This window comes from Stenella coeruleoalba (assembly GCF_951394435.1).
Source record: "Stenella coeruleoalba genome assembly, chromosome: 10".
Lineage (NCBI taxonomy): Eukaryota > Metazoa > Chordata > Mammalia > Artiodactyla > Delphinidae > Stenella > Stenella coeruleoalba.
Window position 1 is genome coordinate 64,639,747 of NC_137156.1, and position 24,076 is coordinate 64,663,822.

General features: G+C 40.6%; 1 protein-coding gene and 1 long non-coding RNA gene across 3 annotated transcripts in view; one reads left to right on the forward strand and one right to left on the reverse strand.

The window, feature by feature from the left end:
- LOC307193582 overlaps window positions 1-3,650 on the forward strand; it is a 42,211-nt gene extending 38,561 nt beyond the window's left edge. The window contains exon 3 of the long non-coding RNA XR_013830356.1: window positions 2,449-3,650. This is a non-coding gene — a long non-coding RNA (uncharacterized lncRNA). The remainder of the gene's footprint in view (window positions 1-2,448) is intronic.
- Window positions 3,651-12,698: 9,048 nt separating this feature from the next.
- The window catches only part of KIF9 (kinesin family member 9), a 49,945-nt gene continuing 38,567 nt past the window's right edge, over window positions 12,699-24,076 (reverse strand). For both annotated transcript variants that reach the window (XM_079935767.1, XM_079935766.1), the window contains 2 exons: window positions 23,884-23,988; window positions 12,699-15,657 (listed from right to left, as the gene is read on the reverse strand). In XM_079935767.1, coding sequence (XP_079791893.1) covers window positions 15,607-15,657; window positions 23,884-23,988 — 156 coding nt within the window. In that variant the 3' untranslated portion in view covers window positions 12,699-15,606. The remainder of the gene's footprint in view (window positions 15,658-23,883; window positions 23,989-24,076) is intronic.

The window sequence follows — 24,076 nt, forward strand, 5'->3', positions numbered from 1 at the left end:
TTGAGATGATGAAAAAGTTCTGGAGATGGATAGTGGTGATGGTTGCACAACAGTGTGAATGTACTTAATGCCACTGAACTATACACCTAAATACAGCACATGCTATAAATGTATTTTCTTCATAACCTTGGAACTGCAACTTTAGTTCATTTACAAGATAGAAAATGTCAGCTATATAATCCAGTTGCTAACACCAATCTTCTCTGTCATTAAATCAGATCAGATTTACCTATTGTCAGAAAACATCTGTTTATTTTTTACATCAAATAAATGTGTTAATACCTATTTAAAGGAACATGACAGTAACCACTAGGAAATAAATAAATCTTATAAATCAGATTATTAAAATCTATCTAGTTTAAAGTGATATAGTTCTTGGGCTTCCCTGGTGGTGCAGTGGGCTTCCCTGATGGCGCAGTGGGCTTCCCTGGTGGCACAGTGGTTAAGAATGTGCCTGCCAATGCAGGGGACATGGGTTTCAGCCCTGGTCCAGGAAGATCCTCCATGCCACGGAGCAACTAAGCCCGTGTGCCACAACTACTGAAGCCCACGCGCCTAGAGTCTGTGCTCCACAACAAGAGAAGCCACCGCAATGAGAAGCCCATGCACCACAACGAAGAGTAGCCCCCGCTCGCCGCAACTAGAGAAAGCCCCCGTGCAGCAACGAAGACCCAATGCAGCCAAAAATAAATAAATAAATAAATAAAATAAAGTGATATAGATCTAATATAATTGTTATCCATATTATAATCTTACTAAAAATAAGATAATACATCAATATATTGTTTCTTACTAATTTCTAATAATGCAATGTAATGTGTAGCTAAAATTATACATTACTTGTAAAACAAGGAGTATGATGAATGAATGCATGGTTTCCCTGGGTAAAGAGTACATATGTGTATGTGGATGTGATTCAAATTCTAGTGTTTAGCTTTTTAAAAAAATTAATAAAAATCAAGTATAAAAACAGTAAATAACTCCATTATAGGCAATCTTTTCCTATTTAATGAAAGAGAAAAGTATTTACTGCTAAACACTAATTAAACTAGCACGTAATTTCATTTTTTTTTTTTGGTCGATAGAAAGTAGACAATATTTAACAATTTTTAGGGAGTTCCCTTGCTGTCCAGTGGTAGCACTCGGTGCTTTCACTGCCGTGGCCAGGGTTCAGTCCCTGGTCAGGGAAATAAGATCCCGCAAGCTACATGACGTGGCCGGAACAAAACCAATTTTTTTTTGTTTTTTTTTTTTTGCGGTACGCGGGCCTCTCACTGTTGTGGCCTCTCCCGTTGTGGAGCACAGGCTCCGGACGCGCAGGCTCAGTGGCCATGGCTCACGGGCCCAGCCGCTTTGCGGCATGTGGGATCTTCCCGGACCGGGGCACGAACCCGCGTCCCCTGCATCGGCAGGCGGACTCTCAACCACTGCGCCACCAGGGAAGCCCCAAAACCAATTTTTAAAACAATAAGGATTTACCATTATAACAAATACTTAATGATATGATTTTTTTTTTTTTTTTTGGCTGCGTTTTGGGTCTTCATTGCTGCGCGGGGGCTTTCTCTAGTTGCGGCGAACGGGTGGTACTTTCGCCACGGTGCTCGGGCTTCTCATTGAGGTGGCTTCTCTTGTTGCAGAGCACGGGATCTAGGCGAACGGGCTTCAGTAGTTGTGGCTCGCGGGCTCAGTAGTTGTGGCTCGCGGGCTCCAGAGCGCAGGCTCAGTAGCTGTGGCACACGGGCTTAGTTGCTCCATGGCATATGGGATCTTCCCAGACCAGAGCTCAAACCCGTGTGCCCTGCATTGGCAGGTGGATTCTCAACCACTGTGCCACCAGGGAAACCAATCATGATATGATTTGATAAAAATGATTTTAACTACCTAATCAAGTAATGCACAACAAATCTAAAATAAAAGTTTTATCCCAGATATCTGGAAAAATTTAGTAGTCCCATGAAAACGTTCCAGGTATATTTAAAAGAATCACTGTCAATAGTCCATACTTTTTTCTTTCCAAGAATGATCATTTAAAGACCTGCTTACATTGTATACATATAGAAAGACATTTTTGGCATTCAGGACAGAATTTCTTTCTTATTTCTTATATTTCTTTCTAGCTTTTTAAAAATTGAAGTATAGTTTATCTACAAAATCTTGTTAATTTCAGGTGTACAACACAGTGATTCTGTTTTACATATATATATTCCTTTTCAGATTCTTTTCCCTTACAGGTTATTACAAAATATTGAATATAGTTCCCTGTGCTGTGCAGAAGGTCCTTGTTGGTTATTTTATATATAGTAGTGTGTATATGTCAATCCCAATCTCCCATTTTATCCCTCCGTCACCCTCCTTTCCCCTTTGGTAACCATAAGTTGGTTTTCTATGTCTGTGAGTCTCTTTCTGTTTTGTAAATAAGTTCACTTGTATCTTTTTTTTTTGGCCAAGCCACGTGGCATGTGTGATCCTAGTTCCCCGACCAGGGATTGAACCTGTGCCCCCTGCATTGGAAACTTGGAGTCTTAACCACTGGACCGCAAGGGAAGTCCCTGTATCATATTTTAGATTTCACATGTAAGTGATGTCATATGATATTTATCTTTCTCTTTCTGACTTACTTCACTTAGTATGATAATCTCTAGATCCATCCATGTTTCTGCAAATGGCTTTATTTCATTCTTTTTTATGGCTGATACTCTTGCCTTTTTTGTTCTGCTCTCAAGTGATTATCTAACAAGAGCTAGGCATTCTTGGGCAATAGTCAGGGGATAGAAGAGGCAAAATTATTGAATAAAAATTGTCAATACTCCCACTGCCTCTATCATTTATCCGAATTCAAAACTTGGGGCAGAATGCCCTGGTCTTAATTTAACTTTACCCTTAACAGAAATGAGCCCAAGACAGGGAGAGACAGCAAGCCCTCTCCAAGAGTATAGAAGGGTAATGCCTTTTTCTTATAAAGGGACAGAGGGCTATTGGTGATCCAGGCCTAGACTTGGGCCAACCAATGTTAGAAAATTTATGGGCAATGAAGAACTGGAAACATGTATCAAAGCCCTAAGAAGGCCTTCTCATGCCCCAGTAGAATCAGATCCTGGTTTGAAGACCACACACACATCTTGGTCATAGTGGAGCTGGTGAAGTGATATTGCCTCTTCACTCTACCAGATTCAGAAGGACTTGGAGGTAAATCCCTTGGCCAGAAAAGGGAGGGACTATGACCTTTTAATGAGTAATTAATAATAATAATAATACCTTTTTTTAACTTATTCATAGGTTTTCATGAATATACTGTTAACTTTTTATTATTTATGCTTAGTGCTCACACACACTGGTTTTCATGTTTTCTTGACATTAAAATTGACAAGAGATATCTTTTAATTCTTTTAATAGTTAGCCAAAATTTGATTTTCTCTTCAGAACTTTTTTGTTTGAAGATCTGTAATCATTTTGTGACTTTGTTTAAGTTCCTATATTGAGATCACCCCAGAACACTTTTTAAAGGAGCAATCTACCTAAACTGTTACACTTGGGAAATGGCTCAAGAGAAGCTAATTTATCAACATAATGAAATACCATGCAGTCAACAGAAATGGCAATGTTGAAGGCAAATGATGTGGTTGTGTACAATAGCATTTTAAAAAATTTTATTGGAGCATAATAGATTTACAATGTTGTATTAGTTTTAGGTGTACCACATAGTGATTTAGTTATACATACACATATATTCATTCTTTTTCAGATTTTTTTCCCATATAAGTTATTACAGAATATTGAGTATAGTTCCCCATGCTATACAGTAGGTCCTTATTGGTTATCTATTTTATATATAGTAGAGTGTGTATGTTAATTCCAAGCTTACAAAGCATCTTAAATGCAGAAACTAGAACACTGATATCAGTGAGTCAGGTTATGTTGGTTCAGAGCTGAATTGGAGAAATTTAACATATTAAGTGGAAGATATATGAGGAATTTTTTCCCTTAAATCATTTTCTTAATGTGGTCAAAATATGTGTTGTACAATAAAAATATGCAGTGAATGTTGAGAGCAGTGATCACTGTTAATGAGTAAACAAAAGTGTTCCTTGCAAATTAATTAGTAAGTAAAAGAACTTTCAAAGGGCAACGAGCTTAAGTTATAAAAGGGAGAGTTGGTTATAGAAAAACCTATTTGGCAAAAGGCTGCCAAAGAGACCCTAAAACATCTCTCCAGGGGGTAAATTCAAGAAAGGCCAAAGTAATAGGCTTATGGGGTAATGAAAAAATCTGCAGAATGAAGGTCCAAGGACCTGTTGCTATTGATAAGCTTGAATATTTTGACATCCCCTTTCAAAGCAAGAAAACTAGCCAAGGCAAAGGGAAATGTAGTGTGTATAAACTCAACAACCACATATCAAATATGTGTAAACCTCTGCCTCTGTGTTTCAGCATTTGCCCCCTCTCAAGTTTCTCCTCTTTCCTCTTTCCCTCCTTCCTGGGATCCTGGGTAAGGAAGCTTGAATAGGGGGAGTGGTTGGTCCTTGCTCATTAACCTATTTATCCCACTTGGATTTTGCCTCTGCTCTGTCAGCTCACTGGGATGTGCTGGCCAGTGAAGCTTACCTCAAGCTCCACTGCCTGGGAGTCTTCCTCAGCCACAGTTACTCTACAGCTCAGTTGCCTTGTTGGTTCTGATGTCATGTTGAATGTAGCACCATGTTGAATAGAGTACCACTGTGTGGTAGGGCCCTTTGGATGCAGCACTATGTTGGTGGTGGCAGCATGTTAGAGGAATTCCATGTTGGATAGAGTGCCACATTGGCAGCAGTGCCATGTTGGATGTAGCACCATGTTGGCTGTGGCACCAAGTAGACGGGGGCATGTTGGTGGGCCATCTGTGATTACTGAGTGCTGCATGGGCTCTCTAAATGACTGCTCCAGGAAACCCAGAACAAGCTGTCTACTCTGGGATTTCTCATCCCACCCCAAAACTGTGGGTCCTTAATACACATACTGTCCTTGGAAGTTCAATCCTGAGAGAAGTGTGGAACTAGAGCCCCATCTCTGACTTCTTCCTGTCTTCCAAAAAATCGAAAGAAAGTAAAAATCACCCATCATTCCACCCTACATAGATAGCTGCTGATGATATTTGCATAATAATATTTTTATTTGTGTGTACATTTGAATGAAATGGTACACGTTATACATAATGTTTTATAATATTTTTATTTAGTAGTATATTTGTCAGTCTTCACTGTGTGTGTGTATGTGATCTTATTTATTTATTTTAATTTTTCTTGAAATATAATTGATTTACAATGTTGTATTAGTTTCACGTGTACAGCAAAGTGATTCACATATATATGTATATATATATTCTTTTTTAGATTCTTTTTCATTATAGTTTATTACAACATATTGAGTATAGTTCCCTGTGCCATACAGTCCTTGTTTTTTATCTATTTTACATATAGTGGTGTGTATATTTTATACTCTTTTTTTTTTTTTTTTTTTTTTTTGCGGTACGCGGGCCTCTCACTGTTGTGGTCCCTCCCGTTGCGGAGCACAGGCTCTGGACGCGTAGGCTCAGCGGCCATGGCTCACGGGCCCAGCCGCTCCGCGGCATGTGAGATCTTTCCAGACTGGGGCACGAACCCGTGTCCCCTGCATTGGCATGCGGACTCTCAAACGCTGCGGAAGCCTCCTGGTGTGTATATTTTAATCCCAAACTCCAAATTTATCCCTCCCCTGCCTTTCCCCTTTGGTAACCATAAGTTTGTTTTCTATGTTTGTGAGTCTATTTCTGTTTTGTAAATTATCTTTATTTTTAATGGCTGTATACGCTTCCATAGTATAAATGTACAACTCATTTAATCAATTCCCCATTCATTTTGGGTGCTAACAATTGTTCACTCTTATATAAACAGTGGTGTAGATCCTTGCAGAGAAATCTCTGTTCATCACCACGATGTTTTCATTAGTAAATTTCCTGGAATTAGAATTTCTGGGTCAAGGGATAAACTAAAGTGATGCATGCTCACTGTAAAAATTCAAACAATACAGAAGTTTATATTGCTAATAGGTGTATACACTTTCAGCCTTTTTTCTCTGCAAGTCCACACACATATGTGTGCACACACACAGACACACATTTATAAAAGGTAAAATGGTATCATACTATGCATATTGTTCCACAGCTTGCTCTTTTATAAGAACTAGAGTAGATCATGAACATCCTCCTAGTCTATAAGTTTACCTCATTTTAAGTTGCAGAGTATTCCAGAATAAAGGTATATTTTGTAAGCCATTCCCCAGTGGACAGACATTTAAGTTGCTTACAGTTTTTCTCTCTTATAAATTGTGTGGCAATAAATATTCTTGTTTGTATAACTTTGCACATTGTGTGAGTAATTCTTTAGGATAAATTTCTAGAAGTGGATTTCTGGGTCAAAATGTGTTAGGAACATACTGAAGTTCAGTCTCAGCCTTGGTATTCTACCAAAATTTGATATTTGTGTTTGGTTTTAGCCAAATAGCAAAATGCCTATCTTTCCTGACCTCGTCATCAGTGATCACATGGTAGCCCTGGACATCAACAAGTCCATCTAGTCAACCAAGCTCCTGCTTCGGTTATTGACTGTGGTAGGTAGAATAATGTCCCTCCCCCAAAGATGTCCATTTCTCTCTTTTTTTTAAAATTTACTTTATTTATATATTTATTTACTTATTTATTTTTGGCTGCATTGGGTCTTCACTGCTGTGCACTGGCTTTCTCTAGTTGTGGCGAGCGGGGGCTACTCTTCATTGCGGTGCGAGGACTTCTCATTGCGGTGGCTTCTCTTGTTGCAGAGCATGGGCTCTAGGTGCTCGGGCTTCAGTAGTTGTGGCTCGTGGGCTCTATAGCACAGGCTCATTAGTTGTGGCACACGAACTTAGTTGCTCCGCGGCATGTGGGATCTTCCCGGACCAGGGCTCGAACCCCTGTCCCCTGCATTGGCAGGCAGATTCTTAGCCACTGTGCCACCAGGGAAGTCCAAAGATGTCCATTTCTAATACCTGAAACAGTGAATATATTAGGTTACATGGCCAAGGGGGATCAAAGGTGCAGACAGAATCAAGTTTACTAATCAACTGATTTTAAAATAGATTATCCTGGATTATCCAGATGGGTACAAGATAATCACGAAGGTCCTTAAAAGTGAAAGAAGGAAGCTGAAAAGAAGGGTCAGAGGGAGACCAGACTATGGAAGAACAGTCAGAGAGATGGCTTTGTAGATGGAGGAAAGGGGCCATGAGCCAAGGAATGTAGGCAACTTCTAGAAACTGGAAAAGGCAAGGAAATGGATTCTTCCCTATTGTCACCTTGATTTTAGCCCAACATCAGACTTCAAACTATAAAATAATAAATTTGTATTGTTTCAAGCTACTAAATTCGTGGTAATTTGTTACAGCAGCAATAGAAAACTAATACCGTGATCAAGAGATTTCTGGTCTAACAGAGCTAATCTGGTTAAGTAAGTATTTATAGGATGGAAAATCAATGAAGAAAATGCTTCATGAGTGTCCTTGACAATGGAACACACATGGTAAAGCTTGTGAGTGGTTTTGGAATCAGAGGCATACAGTGTTTTGTCTATACCTTTCAGATGTTTCTTCAGACAGTCCCTTTAGTGCAGCAGGATGTGTTGGTCAAAGACAGAGAATGGGCTGCTTTCATCATTTTTCTTCAAGCAAAGACATTACCTGACCTGTCAGAGATTTGGGAACTGTCTTCTCATACATATACAAGTTGAAATGGCAGCCATTAGGTGTTTAAGTACAACTATAACAAGAAGACTTATCACTATTTTTCAATAATAATACCAACACAGTAGGACTTACTAACAACCAGTTTTTGCTTACAATAAAAATAGTTTGCAGGAACCTGATAAAGAGAACTGAAACCAATTTAATTTCCTCTCTCTGGATTAAAAAAAGTACTGGGTCCAGGCATACTTTCCTGTCATTACACACTGAGAACAAGCAAAAATAACTTAGCTATTTGTTCCAACAAATACTTGCTCCTAGAAGACTATGAACTAACAAAAAGAGCTTACTTATCAAAACTAGCATTTTACTCATCGACACTTGCTTAAAGACTGCTGCCTCACTGTGCCTGCCAATCCAAAATTATTGTTATAAATTCTGCCTAATCTCGATCAGTTTCCTGCTTTGCAAGACCCTCCTTTAAACTACCCAGTTTGGGCCCTAAAGCCCTGTAAACATCCTTCCCTGACTTTCCCCTTCTGAGAAATGTTTATGACTTTGTCAATTTGGCATTCTCTTTAATGCTGTAAGTTTATTAAATTTAACTTAACTTGAACAGGTTTTCAGGGGGTCTTTTGGAGAGTCTTTTCCTGATAGAAGTAACCTTGAGAGTGCTAGTATACTTTCCATGAACCCTACTCTAAAGATTCTCCTATATTCTCACTCCAGGGAAGATACTGAAGTTGGTGTGTATGCAGTGGAAGCTGAGTATCACATGGATATTCATAAACAGTTTTATTTCCTTAAACGCAAGTCACCTTGCTCCACAGCAACAGTTCTAGGTCCAAAGTCAAAGGAATCTATTTATTAGAAATAAAAATATGTAAGTGAAAGTAGCAATGTTACATCTACTACTTAGTAGGTGTTTTCTTCAAGTAAAGCAAAACTCTTCAGTATGTGTGTTTGCTTCAGTGAAATTGTATCATCAACTTAGCCTCAAGTCCAGGAATTGAAGAAGAAGGAGATAAATCTTTACCCAGTCAGCTCACTATTAGAGAGGAAGGAAGCTTTAATAACTTGATGACAACATCACTGTCAGTTGAACACTTTACTGCAGAACCTACGGAAATAAATCTGGCTCCTCCACTCACCTTTGCTGACTATACTGAAAACGAATGACTGTTTAGTATCACAGAAGTACACGTAACAATCGAGCAGCCCATGTTACTTGGAAATTATGGTGCCCATAAGTATTAAAATGTAAAACTTAAAAAATTTGACTACTAAAATAAAATAATTATAATTATTTATAAAAATAAATAATAATTACTATATAATAATAATTTTGAAATAATTTTTAAATAATTCTAATTAAAATTTGTATTTGAACAAAATGTGTTTATGGTATACCTCTGTTATACACAATTAAAATTGTTAAAGGTATCACCAAATTTTTATCCAAGAAGTTTGTACTAATGTAAAAAGTATGTACCAATATACATTTTTAAGGCTCTGGAGATGGACTACCTAATTGTCCTCCAGAAAACATGAGCCAGTTGATTCTGCAACACTGAAGAAGAATGTCCATTTATCTGTTGTTAAAGGAGAATTTTTCAAAAAAGTTATAATCGTGAACAGGAATAAATAATGGGCATTTATGAATTGCAAAGTCTTCATAGACATTAACTTGCCTGGTCCTTTTAGCATCCACGTAGTAGGGCAGGCAGTAACAGCTGCTGCCTCCATTTTACAAAGGCAGAGATTGAGCCTCAGAGAAGTGGCACCTAAGGTCACAGACTCTGAGTGGTAGCATGTGGACTTGGCATGGGGTTCTCAGACCCTGTGTTCCATTTTCATGTACCTGGCCACATATGTGACCACATTCTCTATGCTCTCAGCGTCTTTGGGAGCCTTCCAGTTCCTCCTTCAGACCCTCTCACCTTCTGCAGGAGAAGGCCAGGCACAGCCCTATAGCAAAGACAGTTTCTTCCACCCTTGCCATCTCCGCCCTTGCCATCATTCCCAAATTTAAGAACAATTCTTGTCCACTTGGGACTACCCTGGTGGTCCAGTGGGTAAGACTCCATGCTCCCAATGCAGAGGGCCTGGGTTCAATCCCTGGTCATGGAACTAGATCCTGCATGCATGCCGCAACTAAGAAGTCCACATGCTGCAACTAAAAGATCCCTCATGCTGCAACGAAGATCCCGCGTGCCTCAACTAAGACGCGGTGCAGCCAAAATAAATAAATAATAATAATAATAAAAGAACAATACTTGTCTACTCCACACACACTCAACTCTAGCATCCTAATGCTTTTTACAGCTTTTCTGGACAGAGCAGATTCTCCTTCAAGGGGTGTATAATAGGAAAATCCCACTTGTTTCTTAAAAGCCATTTAGTTATCAAATCACACAATCATGGCTGGCCTTTGAGGTAAGCCCCTTCCCTGCATGCAATACTCCCTCTTTTTTCTTCCAGCCGTTGCTGATACATTTCTGCAAATAGGGTGCCTCTCCCTTTATTGTTGGAAAGCTGAGCTGGTAAAAATGTCTTTCATCTGCTCATATAAAAATATCTTTCTAAATTAAATGTTATTTTTGTTAAGAAAAGCAAATTATATTTAACAGAAAAATTTAAAAATATTTTAAAATTTAAGGGGAAAAATCACTTCCAGTTTCATCCAGAAATAACCACTTTTGACATTTTAGTCTTTTTTTATTCATATATATGTGTGAATATCTCTGTATATGATATAATTTTCAACTGATATGTTAAGTGACTTTTCCACAACTGCTTTTATAGAATCACAGAATCTAGATTTAGAAGAAAACTCCAGGCCTTCAAGATCTTTCTTCCTGGTTTGAGGGCTTTGATTGGGTCTGCCTAGACACTGCTTGTATCCTCCAGGGACTGGAAGCCCAGTTTGTACTAAGAAAATCCATTTCTGGGTTGGAAAATTCTCATTCCGTTTTTGTCTCCTGAAATGACAGAATATGAATATGAATATGTCCTATTTGGATTTCTCTTCTCAGATTGAATATCCCTGGTTTCCATGATTATTCCTTGCTTGACAGAATTTTCAGAGCCACTCACGATGCTGGTCACCCTCCCCAGGGGAGTCTGTTCACTTATAACACTGCCTCCAGTCCCTGACATGAAGTCCCAAGTGCAGCCTGGCAGATGTGGTGTGCAGTGGGGCTGCTGCTTCCCTAACCCCAGACACTTGACCTCCAGTAACACTGCTCAGGATGGCACTATATTTTTAGCAGCTACTTTTACTGTAAGCTTTTGGGTTGGTCTTAAAAAGCCATCAGTCAGGATTAATTGGAGAAAGATAATGCCAGTCAGAATGCTGCCTTTTCAAATCCAAAATCTATTTTGGGGAGTGGAAAGGGAGCCTAACATTGGTTGGGGTGTGTGTGTGTGTGTGTGTGTGTGCGCGCGCGCGTGCACGCGTGTGTGTGCTTGTGTGTTTGTTCACCATCTATCAGATGTAATGCTGAACACATTCATATCTTTATTATTATTATAGTTATTGTTACTGTCATGGCAGTTTCAGTTGGTTGAGGTCCTACTGTGCACTAGACATACATTAATTTCATTTCACAGAGCCCCAGGATAATTAATTGTTGTTTTACACATGAGGAAAGGAAGGCAGGGAAATTGGACAACTTGTTCCAAGGTCCCACACCAATAAGATGTTTACGCCCATGTTCTACCCCTATATCGTATTGCCTCAGAAAAGTGCAACCACTGATCAACAGTCAAGTTCAGAGTGAGACTCCCTGGAATTCCCTGGCAGTGCAGTGGCTAAAGACTATGTGCTTTCACTGCAGAGATCCTGCAAGCTGATAAATGATCAGATTTTTAATATAGTTCAAAGGTTAAAGTCCACTGAATTTCTTGACAGATTCAATGTGGGGTGTAAGAGGAGTGAAATACAAAACTAAGGATTTTAGCCTGAGCAATAGGGTTGAGATAAAGAAGGCTGTGGGTGGAGCATGTTTTGGGGTGGCATTTGAGCATTTAGGGGTTTTTTTGTTTTTTTTTTTAAATAAATAAATTTATTTATTAATTTTGGCTGTGTTGGGTCGTAGCTGCATGTGGGCTTTTCTCCAGCTGGAGCGAACGGGGGCTACTCTTCGTTGCGGTGTGCGGGCTTCTCATTGCGGTGGCTTCTCTTGTTGAGGAGCATGGGCTCTAGGTGCGTGGGCTTCAGTAGTTGTGGCACATGGGCTCAGTAGTTGTGGCTTGTGGGCTCTAGAGCGCAGGCTCAGTAGTTAGGGCTCGTGGGCTTAGTTGCTCCACAGCATGTGGAATCTTCCTGGACCAGGGCTCGAACCCGCGTCTCCTGCATTGGCAGGCGGATTCTTAACCACTGTGCCACCAGGGAAGTCCGAGCATTTAGTTTTAAACATGCTGATTTGTAAGTATCTTAATAGACACTCAAGTGGAGATGCCAAGTTAGCAGTTAGCTATACAGGTATACCTTGTTTTATTACATTTTGCTTTTTGCACTTTGCAGATACTGAGCTTTTTACAAATTAAAGATTTATGGCAACGCTGCATTGAGCAAATCTATTGGTGTAATTTTTCTAACAGCATTTGCTCAACTTGCGTCTCTGTGTCACATTTTGGTAATTCTCACAATATTTAAAAATTTTTCGTTATTATTATACTTGTTATGGTGATCTGTGATCAGTGATCTTTGATGTTACTGTTGTGAAAGATTATAACTCACTGAAGGCTCAGATGATGGTTTGCATTTTTTAGTAATAAAATATTTTTTAATTAAGGTATGTACATTTGATAGACATAATGCTATCATACACTTATCAGACTACAGTGTAAACATAACTTTTATATGCACTGTGAAACTAAAAAATTCATATGACTCGCTTTATTGAGATATTCACTTTATTGCAGTGGTCTGGAATCAAACCCACAGTATCTCCAAGGTATGCCTGTACAGTTTTGGAGATCAGGAGAGCAGCCTAAGCTAGATATATAAAATTGAGAGTTGGCACATGGATGATGTTTAAAGCCACAAGGCTGGATGAGATCACCAAGAGAGTGATCTCCCTATTATCTCCTCTGGATCTGTGATTAGATGCTTCCTAAATCTTCTCATTCTCTCCACCATGACTCATCGTGCTTTCAATTTTCTTTCTCTTCCTCCCTCTACGCTACAAGTCCCAGCAGTTTCTTCAGATCCATCATCCAGGTCATTAATTCTCTCTTTCACTGTTTCTAGTCTGTCATTTTAACTTTTAGAACTACATTTTCTTCATTCCTAGAAATTCTTTTTAAAAAAATATGCACTCTATTTTAATAGCCTTTATCATATGTTTGACACATACTTTGTCTTTATTTAAAACATAACATATATATTGTATAATCTTTATCCAGTAATTTGTTATCTGAAGTTCTAATGACTCTGAAACTGATTCTCTTTACACTGTGCCTCCATCATGATACATTGTTTCCATGTATGCCACATGTGCACACGTGCATGCATGTGCATGTGTGTGTCTGTGTGTGTGTTTAATCTTTGGAGCTCATGTTTACTAGGGCTTTGTGGGAATGCTGTGTAGCTGGATAAAGGGCCTGAACACTAGATTTTAAAATTTCATTTTACTAGGTGTTTCAACCTTGGGAAAAAATTTTTTTTCTGTCTAAAAATAAACATTTAGATCTCCAGTTTTATTGAAGCCTTGGGCTAATTTTTATGCTAATTCTTCAGCCTGGTGGTTCCTGGACCACACAGTGTAAATTTGAATCCCAAACCTGTGCATGGTTGCAAATTCTCACAGGACCTGTTCTCCCTCATCCCTGGGGATAGTTTCCTTGTTATTTCTCCATGTCAGTGGGGAAATTTTTTTAGCTCACCTCTTCATCAGGTGCTACCTTTATGCAAGGGGTCCCATTTCCATCTTCCTATGAGGCATGGGCCATAGTTTTATTTCTCACACTTATGTGGGCATTAACACTCAAAAGCAACCGTCCACACCTTCTACCAGCCATAGCCGGTTCACACACTGACCACTCTGGTTTTCAATTCTCCAGCTCCTGGCAGTTTCCTTTCTTTCCTGCAAATTTAGCTTTGCATTTAAAAGAATGTTATACTTTAGACAGTATCTCTTTTTGTAGCCAGAGTGTTTTCAGGTTACCTTATCTGTCACATTGATGGAATTGGAAGTCCCTTTAGGGGTGATTGTGATGGTCAGATTAGCTCAGCAGGAACTATTTTCTAGAACAACAGGCATATTTGAGTGGATATCATGCCCCCTAGCTCCCTGTCATGTTGGAAGCATCTGCTCCTGTGAGGAGTTTGCATGGAGGGTGATCTACAGAGCACCGTTTGGCTTATTCCTGTGGCTCTGCCCACGCTGACGATTACTTGTTTCAGTTTGTGCCAGAACTGACCGAGGCGTATGTGGTGACGAATGAGCTAGAGACACATGGGACCAACTGCCATGACAGGGGCCCAGCCTGCCCTGGCCTGCAGGCCCCAGGACTGGCTGTCCAGGAATTCTGTGCAGGGATGACCAGCATGCCACATGCCATTCTAGCCAGTGACAGGGAATGAAGGGAAGGGGGACTGGTTATACCACAAATGGCTGCTTCCTGTGGCTCCAGCAGGATGATGTACTCCTGTTTACTATGTTCTATTTCCTGAGCTGCTCCAAAGACGCGGGAACCCCAAACAAGTGCTGGTAAGGGCAAGGGCAGCCAAGAAGGGAAAGAATCTGAACTCTCTAGGGCCTCCAACTCATCAGCTGGGATGATGAGCAGAGCCTGGCCATATCTGCCTGTTTGGCCACATTTAAAGGAAACATGAGGACTGACCAACAAGGCTGTGTGTACACCATAAGTGCTGATCAGTGACAGCCCCCCACGTGTCATCCAAGGGAATGAAGTCAGGGGACTTCAAAGCTGCTCCGGGAAGCCTTGGCATAGAAGGAGTCTCTGAAAGCTGTTTCAGGACCGTTGTGTATCTGCCAGTCAGTGAAGGAGAAAGGGGGTGGATAGGAGAGAGGGCAGAGACCTTAAGGAAAGCCTTCAGCTTTCTCTCTTCAACAAAACCCCCATCTGGCTGCTCATTGATGGGCTGAAGAACAGAACCATAGGGTCTTTGATTGGAAAGATGCCATTTAGTTCAACCTTCCAGCTAGTGCAGGTTCTGCAATCTCCTTGCCAGACAGCCTCCCACCATGGGGTTCTCACTGCTAACTTCATGGTAGGAATGATCTCATTTTAAGCCTCTTCTTATTTTGAGGTAAAAATCTGCCTTTCAGTCATTTCCACCTACACCCCATCCTCTCCTGGTTGCTGAGGAAGAAGCACCTCCTGCCTTCACTGGCTCAGGAACACAGAGAGGATTCCCTGCGAGAACCTACAGTCTCACCCATGAGAACCAGGGCTCCTCGGACCCAGCTCATCCCCAGGATGGCCATCCAGGAAAGGAAAGAGGCTGACCAGTGGGACAAAGGCCTGCCAGAGGGAGACTGGCTGAGCTACTTCTTCACTTTCTTACTGGAGACTCAGTTAGGACCCCACCTGTACACAGGGAAGACATCCTCCCAGATAGGAAATAAAATAAAGTTCTTGGATGAGCACTGAAAGCCGAACTAGAAAGTTATTTTATCCTGTCCCTGCATATAAGACAGTGAATCGAAACCAAAAGTGTTCTGTGAAGATATTTGAAGGTGTCCTTTGAAGGCTGTTCCTCCTGGCAGGTAGGCCATTGTGTGTTCTCTGGGCTGCGCCCAGCCTTGGAGCAGAGGAATTGGAGTCTGGGCAGGTGCTTTGGCAGTGCCTCTAGAATAGGCAGGAGTAGCTGGGGGTTTCGTCCTTCAACGCACTGTCAGTGAGTCCCTATTTTCTATGTGTCTGCTGGAGGCCCATCATGGTTTTCAAATAATTGTGCTAGACACAGAAAAGGGGAGAAAACAGAAGTTGATTAGGACATGCGGACCTAACAAGGACTCAGAAGCCACACCACTTATATCCACCCCATCATTCTTCCTGCAAATATCACTGTTTGAGGACAAGGATTCCCTTTGACTAGCCCCAGTTCTGTGAGAAATAATGTTCCATTCAATCCCTCTCATTCTTTCATCCTAAAGAAAGTGTGTAAAACTGTTTTTAAATGTTTAAAAGGAGACAGGCATGTTTCAAGGGCCCACTTGAAAGTTTCTGACAAGAAGTAGGTTCAAAAAAAGAAAAGAAAAGGGCTCTTTCTCCAGAGGGATGGGGGCCCATGTATTCCGAAGGGCCTTCCCTCTGCAAATCAACTAGATGTTCGTGAATCCTACCCTTTTAATGAACTGCTAGCCTCTTGGAAAGCATGTGGAAAAAGTAAGCTGAAACAGAATCAGTGGGCAGGCCAGTGAGCAAGCAAATGCTAAAACCAACATGGAATTTGGAGGTGAATCCTAGATTCCCCACATGGTGAATCTGAACTGAAACTGAAGCTCCCACATGAAGCTGGAATTATTTTACCCCAATTTTTTATTGTGGTAAAATACACACAACATACAAATTTCCATCTTAACTATGTTTAAGTGTACAATTTAGTGGTATTAAATACATTGATAATGTTGTGCAACCATCACTATCATCTATCTCCATAACTCTTTTCATCATCCCAAACTGAAATTCCATATGCTTTGAACAATAACTCCCCGTTCCCCTCTCCCCGCAGACCCTGAAAATCACCACTATACTTTCAATCTTTATGATTTTTTTAAGTCAGTCATTTAATTTTTAAATTATTTTTTTAAGTTTTATTGGAGTATAGTTGATTTACAATGTTGTGTTAGTTTCAGGTGTACAGCAAAGTGATTCAATTATACATATACATATATTCATTCTTTTTTAGATTCTTTTCACATATAGGTTGTCCCAGAATATAGGTTGTCCCAGAATATTGAATAGAGTTCCCTGTGCTATATAGTAGGTCTCTGTTGGTTATCTATCTTATATACTGTAGTGTTGTCTGTTAATCCCAAGCTCCTGATTTATCCCTCCCTGCCACATTTCCCCTTTGGCAACCATAAGTTTGTTTTCAATATCTGTAAGCCTGTTTCTATTTTGTAAATAAGTTCATTTGTATCATTTTAAAAAATTAGATTCCACATATGAGTGACATCATATGATATTTGTCTTTCTCTGTCTGACTTACTTCACTTAGTATGATAATCTCTAGGTCACACCATGTTGCTGCAAATGGCATTATTTCATTCTTTTTTATGGCTGAGTAGTATTCCATTGTATATATGTACCACATCTTTATCCATTCCTCTGCCGATGTACATTTAGGTTGCTTCCATATCTTGGCTATTGTAAATAGTGCTGCAATGAACATTGAGGTGCATGTATATTTTCGGATTTTGGTTTTCTCTGGGTATATGCCCAGGAGTGGGATTGCTGGGTCATATAGTAGTTCTATTTTTAGTTTTTTAAGGAACCGCCATACTGCTCTGTATAGTGGTTGTACCAATTTACATTCCCACCAACAGTGTAGGAGGGTTCCGACTTCTCCACACCCTCTCCAGCATTTATTTATTTATTCATTTTTATTTATTTATATTTTTTTGGTGTGTTAGTTTCTGCTTTATGACAAAGTGAATCAGCTATACATATACATATATCCCCATATCTCCTCCCTCTTGCGTTTCCCTCCCATTCTCTATCCCACCCCTCTAGGTGGTCACAAAGCACCGAGCTGATCTCCCTGTGCTATGCAGCTGCTTCCCACTAGCTATCTGTTTTACATTTGGTAGTATGTATATGTCCACCAGCATTTATTTTTTGTAGACTTTTTCCCCCCAGATTTATTGAGATGTAACTGCCATATAATATAATATTGCATAAGTTTAAGGTGTACAGTGTGTTGATGTGACACACTTATATATTGTAAAGTGACTGCAACCATAGCATTAGCTAACACCTCCATTATATCATATAAGTACTATTTCTTTTTTGTGGTGAGAACATTTAAGATCTACTCTCATAGCAACTTTCAAGTATATACTACAGCATTATTAACTATAATTACCATGCTATACATTAGATCCCCAGAACTTATTCATCTTATAACTGGAAGTTTGTGTCCTTTGACCAACATCTCCCCATTCCCCACCCCCACCCCCAGCCCCTGGTAACCACCATTCTAATCTCTGTTTCTATGAGTTCAGCATTTTGTTTGTGGACTTTCTGATCATCGCCATTCTCACCAGTGTGAGGGGATACCTCATTGTACTGATAGTTTTTGTTTGTTTGTTTTATTTAGTTAGTTATTTTGCCCAAGCAGTGCAGCATGTGGGATCTTAGTTCCCTGGCCAAGGATCGAACCTGCATCCCCTGTGTTGGAAGCAGGGAGTCTTAACCAGCGCCACGGGAGTCCCCTCATTGAGGTTTTGATTTGCATTTCTCTAATAATTAGTTATGTTGAGCATCTTTTCATGTGCTTTTTGGCCATCTGTATGTCTTCTTTGGAGAAACGTCTATTTAGATCTTCTGCCCATTTTTGTATTGGGTTGTCTGTTTTTTTGATATTGAGCTGCATGAGCTGGTTGTGTATTTTGGAGATTAATCCCTTGTTGGTTGCTTGACTTGCAAATATTTTCTCCCATTCTGAGGGTTGTCTTTTTGCTTTGTTTATGGTTTCCGTTTCTGTGCAAAAGCTTTTAAGTTTAATTAGATCCCATTTGTTTATTTTTGTGTTTATTTTCATTACTCTAGGAGGTGGATCAAAAAAGATCTTGCTTCAATTTATGTCAAAGAATGTTCTTCCTATGTTTTCCTCTGAGAGTTTTATAGTGTCCAGCCTTACATTTAGGTCTCCAATCCATTTTGAGTTTATTTTTGTGTATGGTGTTAGGGAATGTTCTAATTTCATTCTTTTACATGTAGCTGTACAGTTTTCCCAGCACCACTTATTCTCTAGTAGGTCTGTGTCTTTATTCCCGTCTTACCCCTAGCTTCTTCACGACCTTTTTTTTTTCTTAGATTCCATATATATGTGTTAGCATACGGTATTTGGTTTTCTTTCTGACTTACTTCACTCTGTATGACAGACTCTAGGTCCATCCACCTCACTACAAATATCTCAATTTCGTTTCTTTTTATGGCTGAGTAATATTCCATTGTATATATGTGCCACATCTTCTTTATCCATTCATCCGATGATGGACACATAGGTTGCTTCCATGTCCTGGCTATTGTAAATAGAGCTGCAATGAACATTTTGGTACATGACTCTTTTTGAATTATGGTTTTCTCAGGGTATACGCCCAGTAGTGGGATTGCTGGATCATATGGTAGTTCTATTTTTAGTTTTTTAAGGAACCTCCATACTGTTCTCCATAGTGGCTGTATCAATTTACATTCCCACCAACAGTGCAAGAGGGTTCCCTTTTCTCCACACCCTCTCCAGCATTTATTGTTTCTAGATTTTTTGATGATGGCCATTCTGACTGGTGTGAGATGATATCTCATTGTAGTTTTGATTTGCATTTCTCTAATGATTAATGATGTTGAGCATTCTTTCATGTGTTTGTTGGCAATCTGTATATCTTCTTTGGAGAAATGTCAATTTAGGTCTTCTGCCCATTTTTGGATTGGGTTGTTTGTTTTTTTGTTATTGAGCTGCATAGGCTGCTTGTAAATCTTGGAGATTAATCCTTTGTCAGTTGCTTCATCTGCAAATATTTTCTCCCATTCTGAGGGTTGTCTTTTGGTCATGTTTGTGGTTTCCTTTGCTGTGCAAAAGGTTTTAAGTCTCGTTCGATTCCATTTGTTTATTTTTGTTTTTATTTCCATTTCTCTAGGAGTTGGGTCAAAAAGGATCTTGCTGTGATTTATGTCATAGAGTGTTCTGCCTATGTTTTCCTCTAAGAGTTTGATAGTGTCTGGCCTTACATTTAGGTTTTTAATCCATTTTGAGTTTATTTTTGTGTATGGTGTTAGGGAGTGTTCTAATTTCATACTTTTACATGTACCTGTCCAGTTTTCCCAGCACCACTTATTGAAGAGGCTGTTTATTCTCCACTCTATATTCCTGCCTCCTTTATCAAAGATAAGGTGACCATATGTGCGTGGGTTTATCTCTGGGCTTTCTATACTGTTCCATTGATATATATTTCTGTTTTTGTGCCAGTACCATACTGTCTTGATTACTGTAGCTTTGTAGTATAGTCTGAAGTCAGGCAGCCTGATTTCTCCAGCTCCGTTTTTCTTTCTCAAGACTGCTTTGGCTATTCTGGGTCTTTTGTGTTTCCATACAAATTGTAAAATTTTTTGTTCTAATTCTGTGAAAAATGCCATTGGTAATTCGATAGGGATTGCACTGAATCTGTAGAACGCTTTGGGTAGTATAGTCATTTTCACAATATTGACTCTTCCAATCCAAGAACATGGTATATCGCTCCATCTGTTTGTGTCATGTTTGATTTCTTTCATCAGTATCTTATCATTTTCTGAGTACAGGTCTTTTGCCTCCTTAGGTAGGTTTATTCCTGGGTATTTTATTCTTTTTGTTGTAATGGTAAACGGGATTGTTTCCTTAATTACTCTTTCTGATCTTTTGTTTTTACTGTATAGAAATGCAACAGATTTCTGTGTATTAATTTTGTATCCTGCAACTTTACCAGATTCATTGATGAACTCTAGTAGTTTTCTGGTAGCATCTTCAGAATTTTCTATGTATAGTCTATCTTTATGATTTCTGACTACTCTAAGTACCTCATGTAAGTGGAACCATACAGTTATTTGTCTTTCTGTGACTGGTTTATTTCACATAGTGGCTGTACCATTTTACGTTCCCACCAACAACACACAAGGGTCCCAATTACTCCACATCCTTGCCAACACTTGTTATTTTCTTTTTTTTTTTTATTAGTAGCCATCCTAATGCGTGTAAGGTGGTATCTCATTGTAGTTTTGATTTGCATTTCTCTAATGATTAGTAATGTTGAACATCTTTTCATGTGTTTACTGTCCATCTGTATATCTTCTTTGGAGAAATGTCTATTCAAATCCTTTGCCCATTTTTGAATTGGATTTTGTTTTCTGGTTGTTGAGTTTTAGGAATTCTCTGTATATTCTGGATATTAATCCCTTATCAGGCTGGAATTCTTGAAGGAGTTTAAAAAGGTCCTGGGTTGGTAATGCCACATGGCAAAAGCAGGTGCAAACTCTTTCAGGAGGAAAGTAATTTCAGCTTATACATTCAGGACTCTTAGAGCTTAAGTTCAATCACATTTATGGTCAATTGAATTTCAACAAGGGTGCCAGACAATTCAACGGAGAAAGAATCAATTTTTCAACAATTGGTACTGGGAAAACTGGATATCCACATGGAAAAGAATAAAGTTGGACCCCTGCCTCATATCATATGCCCCCTCCTCTGAGCCCAGAAGGGGTAGGCCTCTCTGTGGTCAGACAAGGAAGCTCCTGCATAGTGGTCACAGTCAAACAATGTCCGAGGCTGGGCTGCCTATGCCTACTTGACCCCACTCCATTCTCTCCCATAGAGCCCTGCCCTCCTACAAGTCTGGGCTTCCTTGATCCAGGGCTGATCTGGGCTTCCCTTCAGGGGCCAGAGTTAATAAAGCTTGATGGCCACAGCATAAGGCTAAATGGATGCCTGGATAAAGCCATCCTCTCTCCTGCTGAAGGAGTGGGCTCAGGCAACTGGGATGGGCAGGTGACCCTTCCCCAAGCCACAGCTGATTGAACCAAGAATGCACACTTAACCCAAGAAGAGTCAGTTAGGCTTCTCTCTCCAGAGAGACACAAAGTAAGTAGTCAGGTGATATTGGGCACTGGGGCTGCGAAGTCTTGGAAAATAAGGGCATGCCAGGGCCAAGGCTGGAGCTAGAAATTGAGAGGTGGGGAGGGGAGAACAGATAGATGAAGGATCAAACCTCAGGGAGAAGCTAAGGTCAGATCTGGAAGAAGAAAGGCCTGGAGGTAGAGGAGCCTGGGCCCTGCTTCCTACCAATGAGTTCTATGGCTTGCTAATCGAAGTGTGGTCTTGGACTAGCTGCATGGGCACCATCTGGGTACTTATTAAAAGTGCAGACTCTCAGATTCACCCTGGACCTGCTGCATCAGAATCTGCATTCTAACAAGACTCCTGGTGATGTATGTACACAGCGCAGGGTGAGAGGTGCTACTATGGAACCTTCAGAATCTGTGTTAACAAACCCCTTCACTCAAGCTTCTTTGAGTGGGCTTTAGCTCCTCACAGCCATCAAAGGTCAGTGAAGGTATCAGTTTAACTATAAATGTAAAGAATGAACTCAATCAGGAGAAGGGCTTTCTAACTATAACACAAAATCCAGAAGCCAAGAAAGAGAAGACTGATACACTTGATTTCATAAAAATCAGCAAAATAACTACAAAAAAACCATAAGTAAAGCCAAAAGACAAATAGGGGGAAATATTTGCAACTCATATCATAAAGAGCTAATCTCCCCAATGTATCAAGAGTTCCTATAAATTAATAAGAAAAAGACCAACAACCAATAGAAAAATGGGCAAAAATATCAACAGGCAGTTTATAGGAAAAGAAATTAAAATGGCCCTTAAACATATGAAAAGAAGCTTGACTTTACTGATAATACGAGAAATACAAATGAAGGCTAGACTGAGAGACCATTTTTCACCTTTCAGATTGGAAAAACCCAAAAAGCAGGATACTGCATCTTGCGGGGAGGCTGTGGGGAACTAGCATCCTGTATATGCTGCTGGGGGGTGGGGGGTGGGTGATGGATTCAGCTCTAGGCAGGCAATTCGGCACCATCTATCAAAAGTACAAATGTCGGGCTTCCCTGGTGGCGCAGTGGTTGAGAATCTGCCTGCCTATGCAGGGGACACGGGTTCGAGCCCTGGTCTGGGAGGATCCCACATGCCGCGTAGCAACTAGGCCCGTGAGCCACAACTACTGAGCCTGCGCGTCTGGAGCCTGTGCTCCGCAACAAGAGAGGCCGCGATAGTGAGAGGCCCGCACACCGTGATGAAGAGTGGCCCCCGCTTGCCACAACTAGAGAAAGCCCTCGCACAGAAACGAAAACCCAACACAGCCAAAAATAAATAAATTAATAATAATAAAAAAAAAAGTACAAATGTCCTTTTGGCCAAGAAATTCACTCCTACAAACTTGCCTTTCACTCCTGCGTGAATTCACATTTGTACAAGGTTAATTATCACAGCAATGTTTGTCATAGTCATAGTAAAGAAGTGGAACCTCCTAAAATCCCTCAATATGAGATGCATTAAATGCATTCTGATAGATCCTTGCAACGGAGTACTACTATGCAGCTGTGAAAAAGAACACAGCAGCACCAACAGGTTGAAAGGGGACGATCTTCAGGATAGACTGTTAAGTGGAAAAAGCGAGATGCAGAACAATGTGCAGGAGGAACACTAGAAATAAGTGACAGCGGTTCCTTGTCAGAGGGGACTGGTGGGAGCTGGACTGATGGGGGACTGGGTATTAGTATTTTCATGCTTTTTAATGCTTCAGTTGTATCATCCTATTGAAAATGTAAATGAGTACCACAAAAATATTTTTAAAACAATGAGCTCACTTGGGCAGTCACCGCATGTGCAGCTGCCACCTGCCGTATAAGAACTGCCTCTGGGCACAGAAAAGCGCACAGCATACAGGCCTTCTGTGTTCTGGCTCCAGGCTGAGCCTCAGCAGAGCGGAGACCCTTTGTTCCAGCCCGCTCAGTGAGGAGAGTACCAGGCCATGTCTAGCTTTGCCTTGGCTGCCTGTGGTCCTCTGGTCCCCTGCCACCTGTGCACAGTGGCCTCCACGGGAGAGGTTCTCCCCAACAGGAAGTGGCCTCAGGGGAGCCCCAGGCCCTGTCCTGGCATGTTATTCACACATGGGCTGTCTTAGCACTCACCAGCCATGTCCAGGCCTGGCCAAAGTCTGTGGGACCCCTATTGGTTCCAGCCCAGCCCCAGGACTCTGGAGTTGGCAGAAGATACCCACTGACTCTGGGTGACTCTGGATTTCCCTGGGCTGGCGTATTCCTCCTCGGCCTCTCTACAGTGGGGAGTGTAATCCTGGGTGTCCTAGTAATGAGGTCCCTGAGGCCTTGCCTTCCTGGAGACATGAATCCCCCAAGTTACCTTCTGTTCTGTCTTGACTTTGGCATTGTAGAAGGAGACAGAATCAGGGCCCTCTGGCAGCATCGTCTGCTGCAGCCGGCTGAACCTGTCCTGGTCATCTTCTCCCTACAAGAGTCCCAACACAGCACAGTCCCTTAGCCTGGCGTTGTCAGGATCCACTCTGACAGGGCCTGTGGTGGGCATTAGGGCAGCC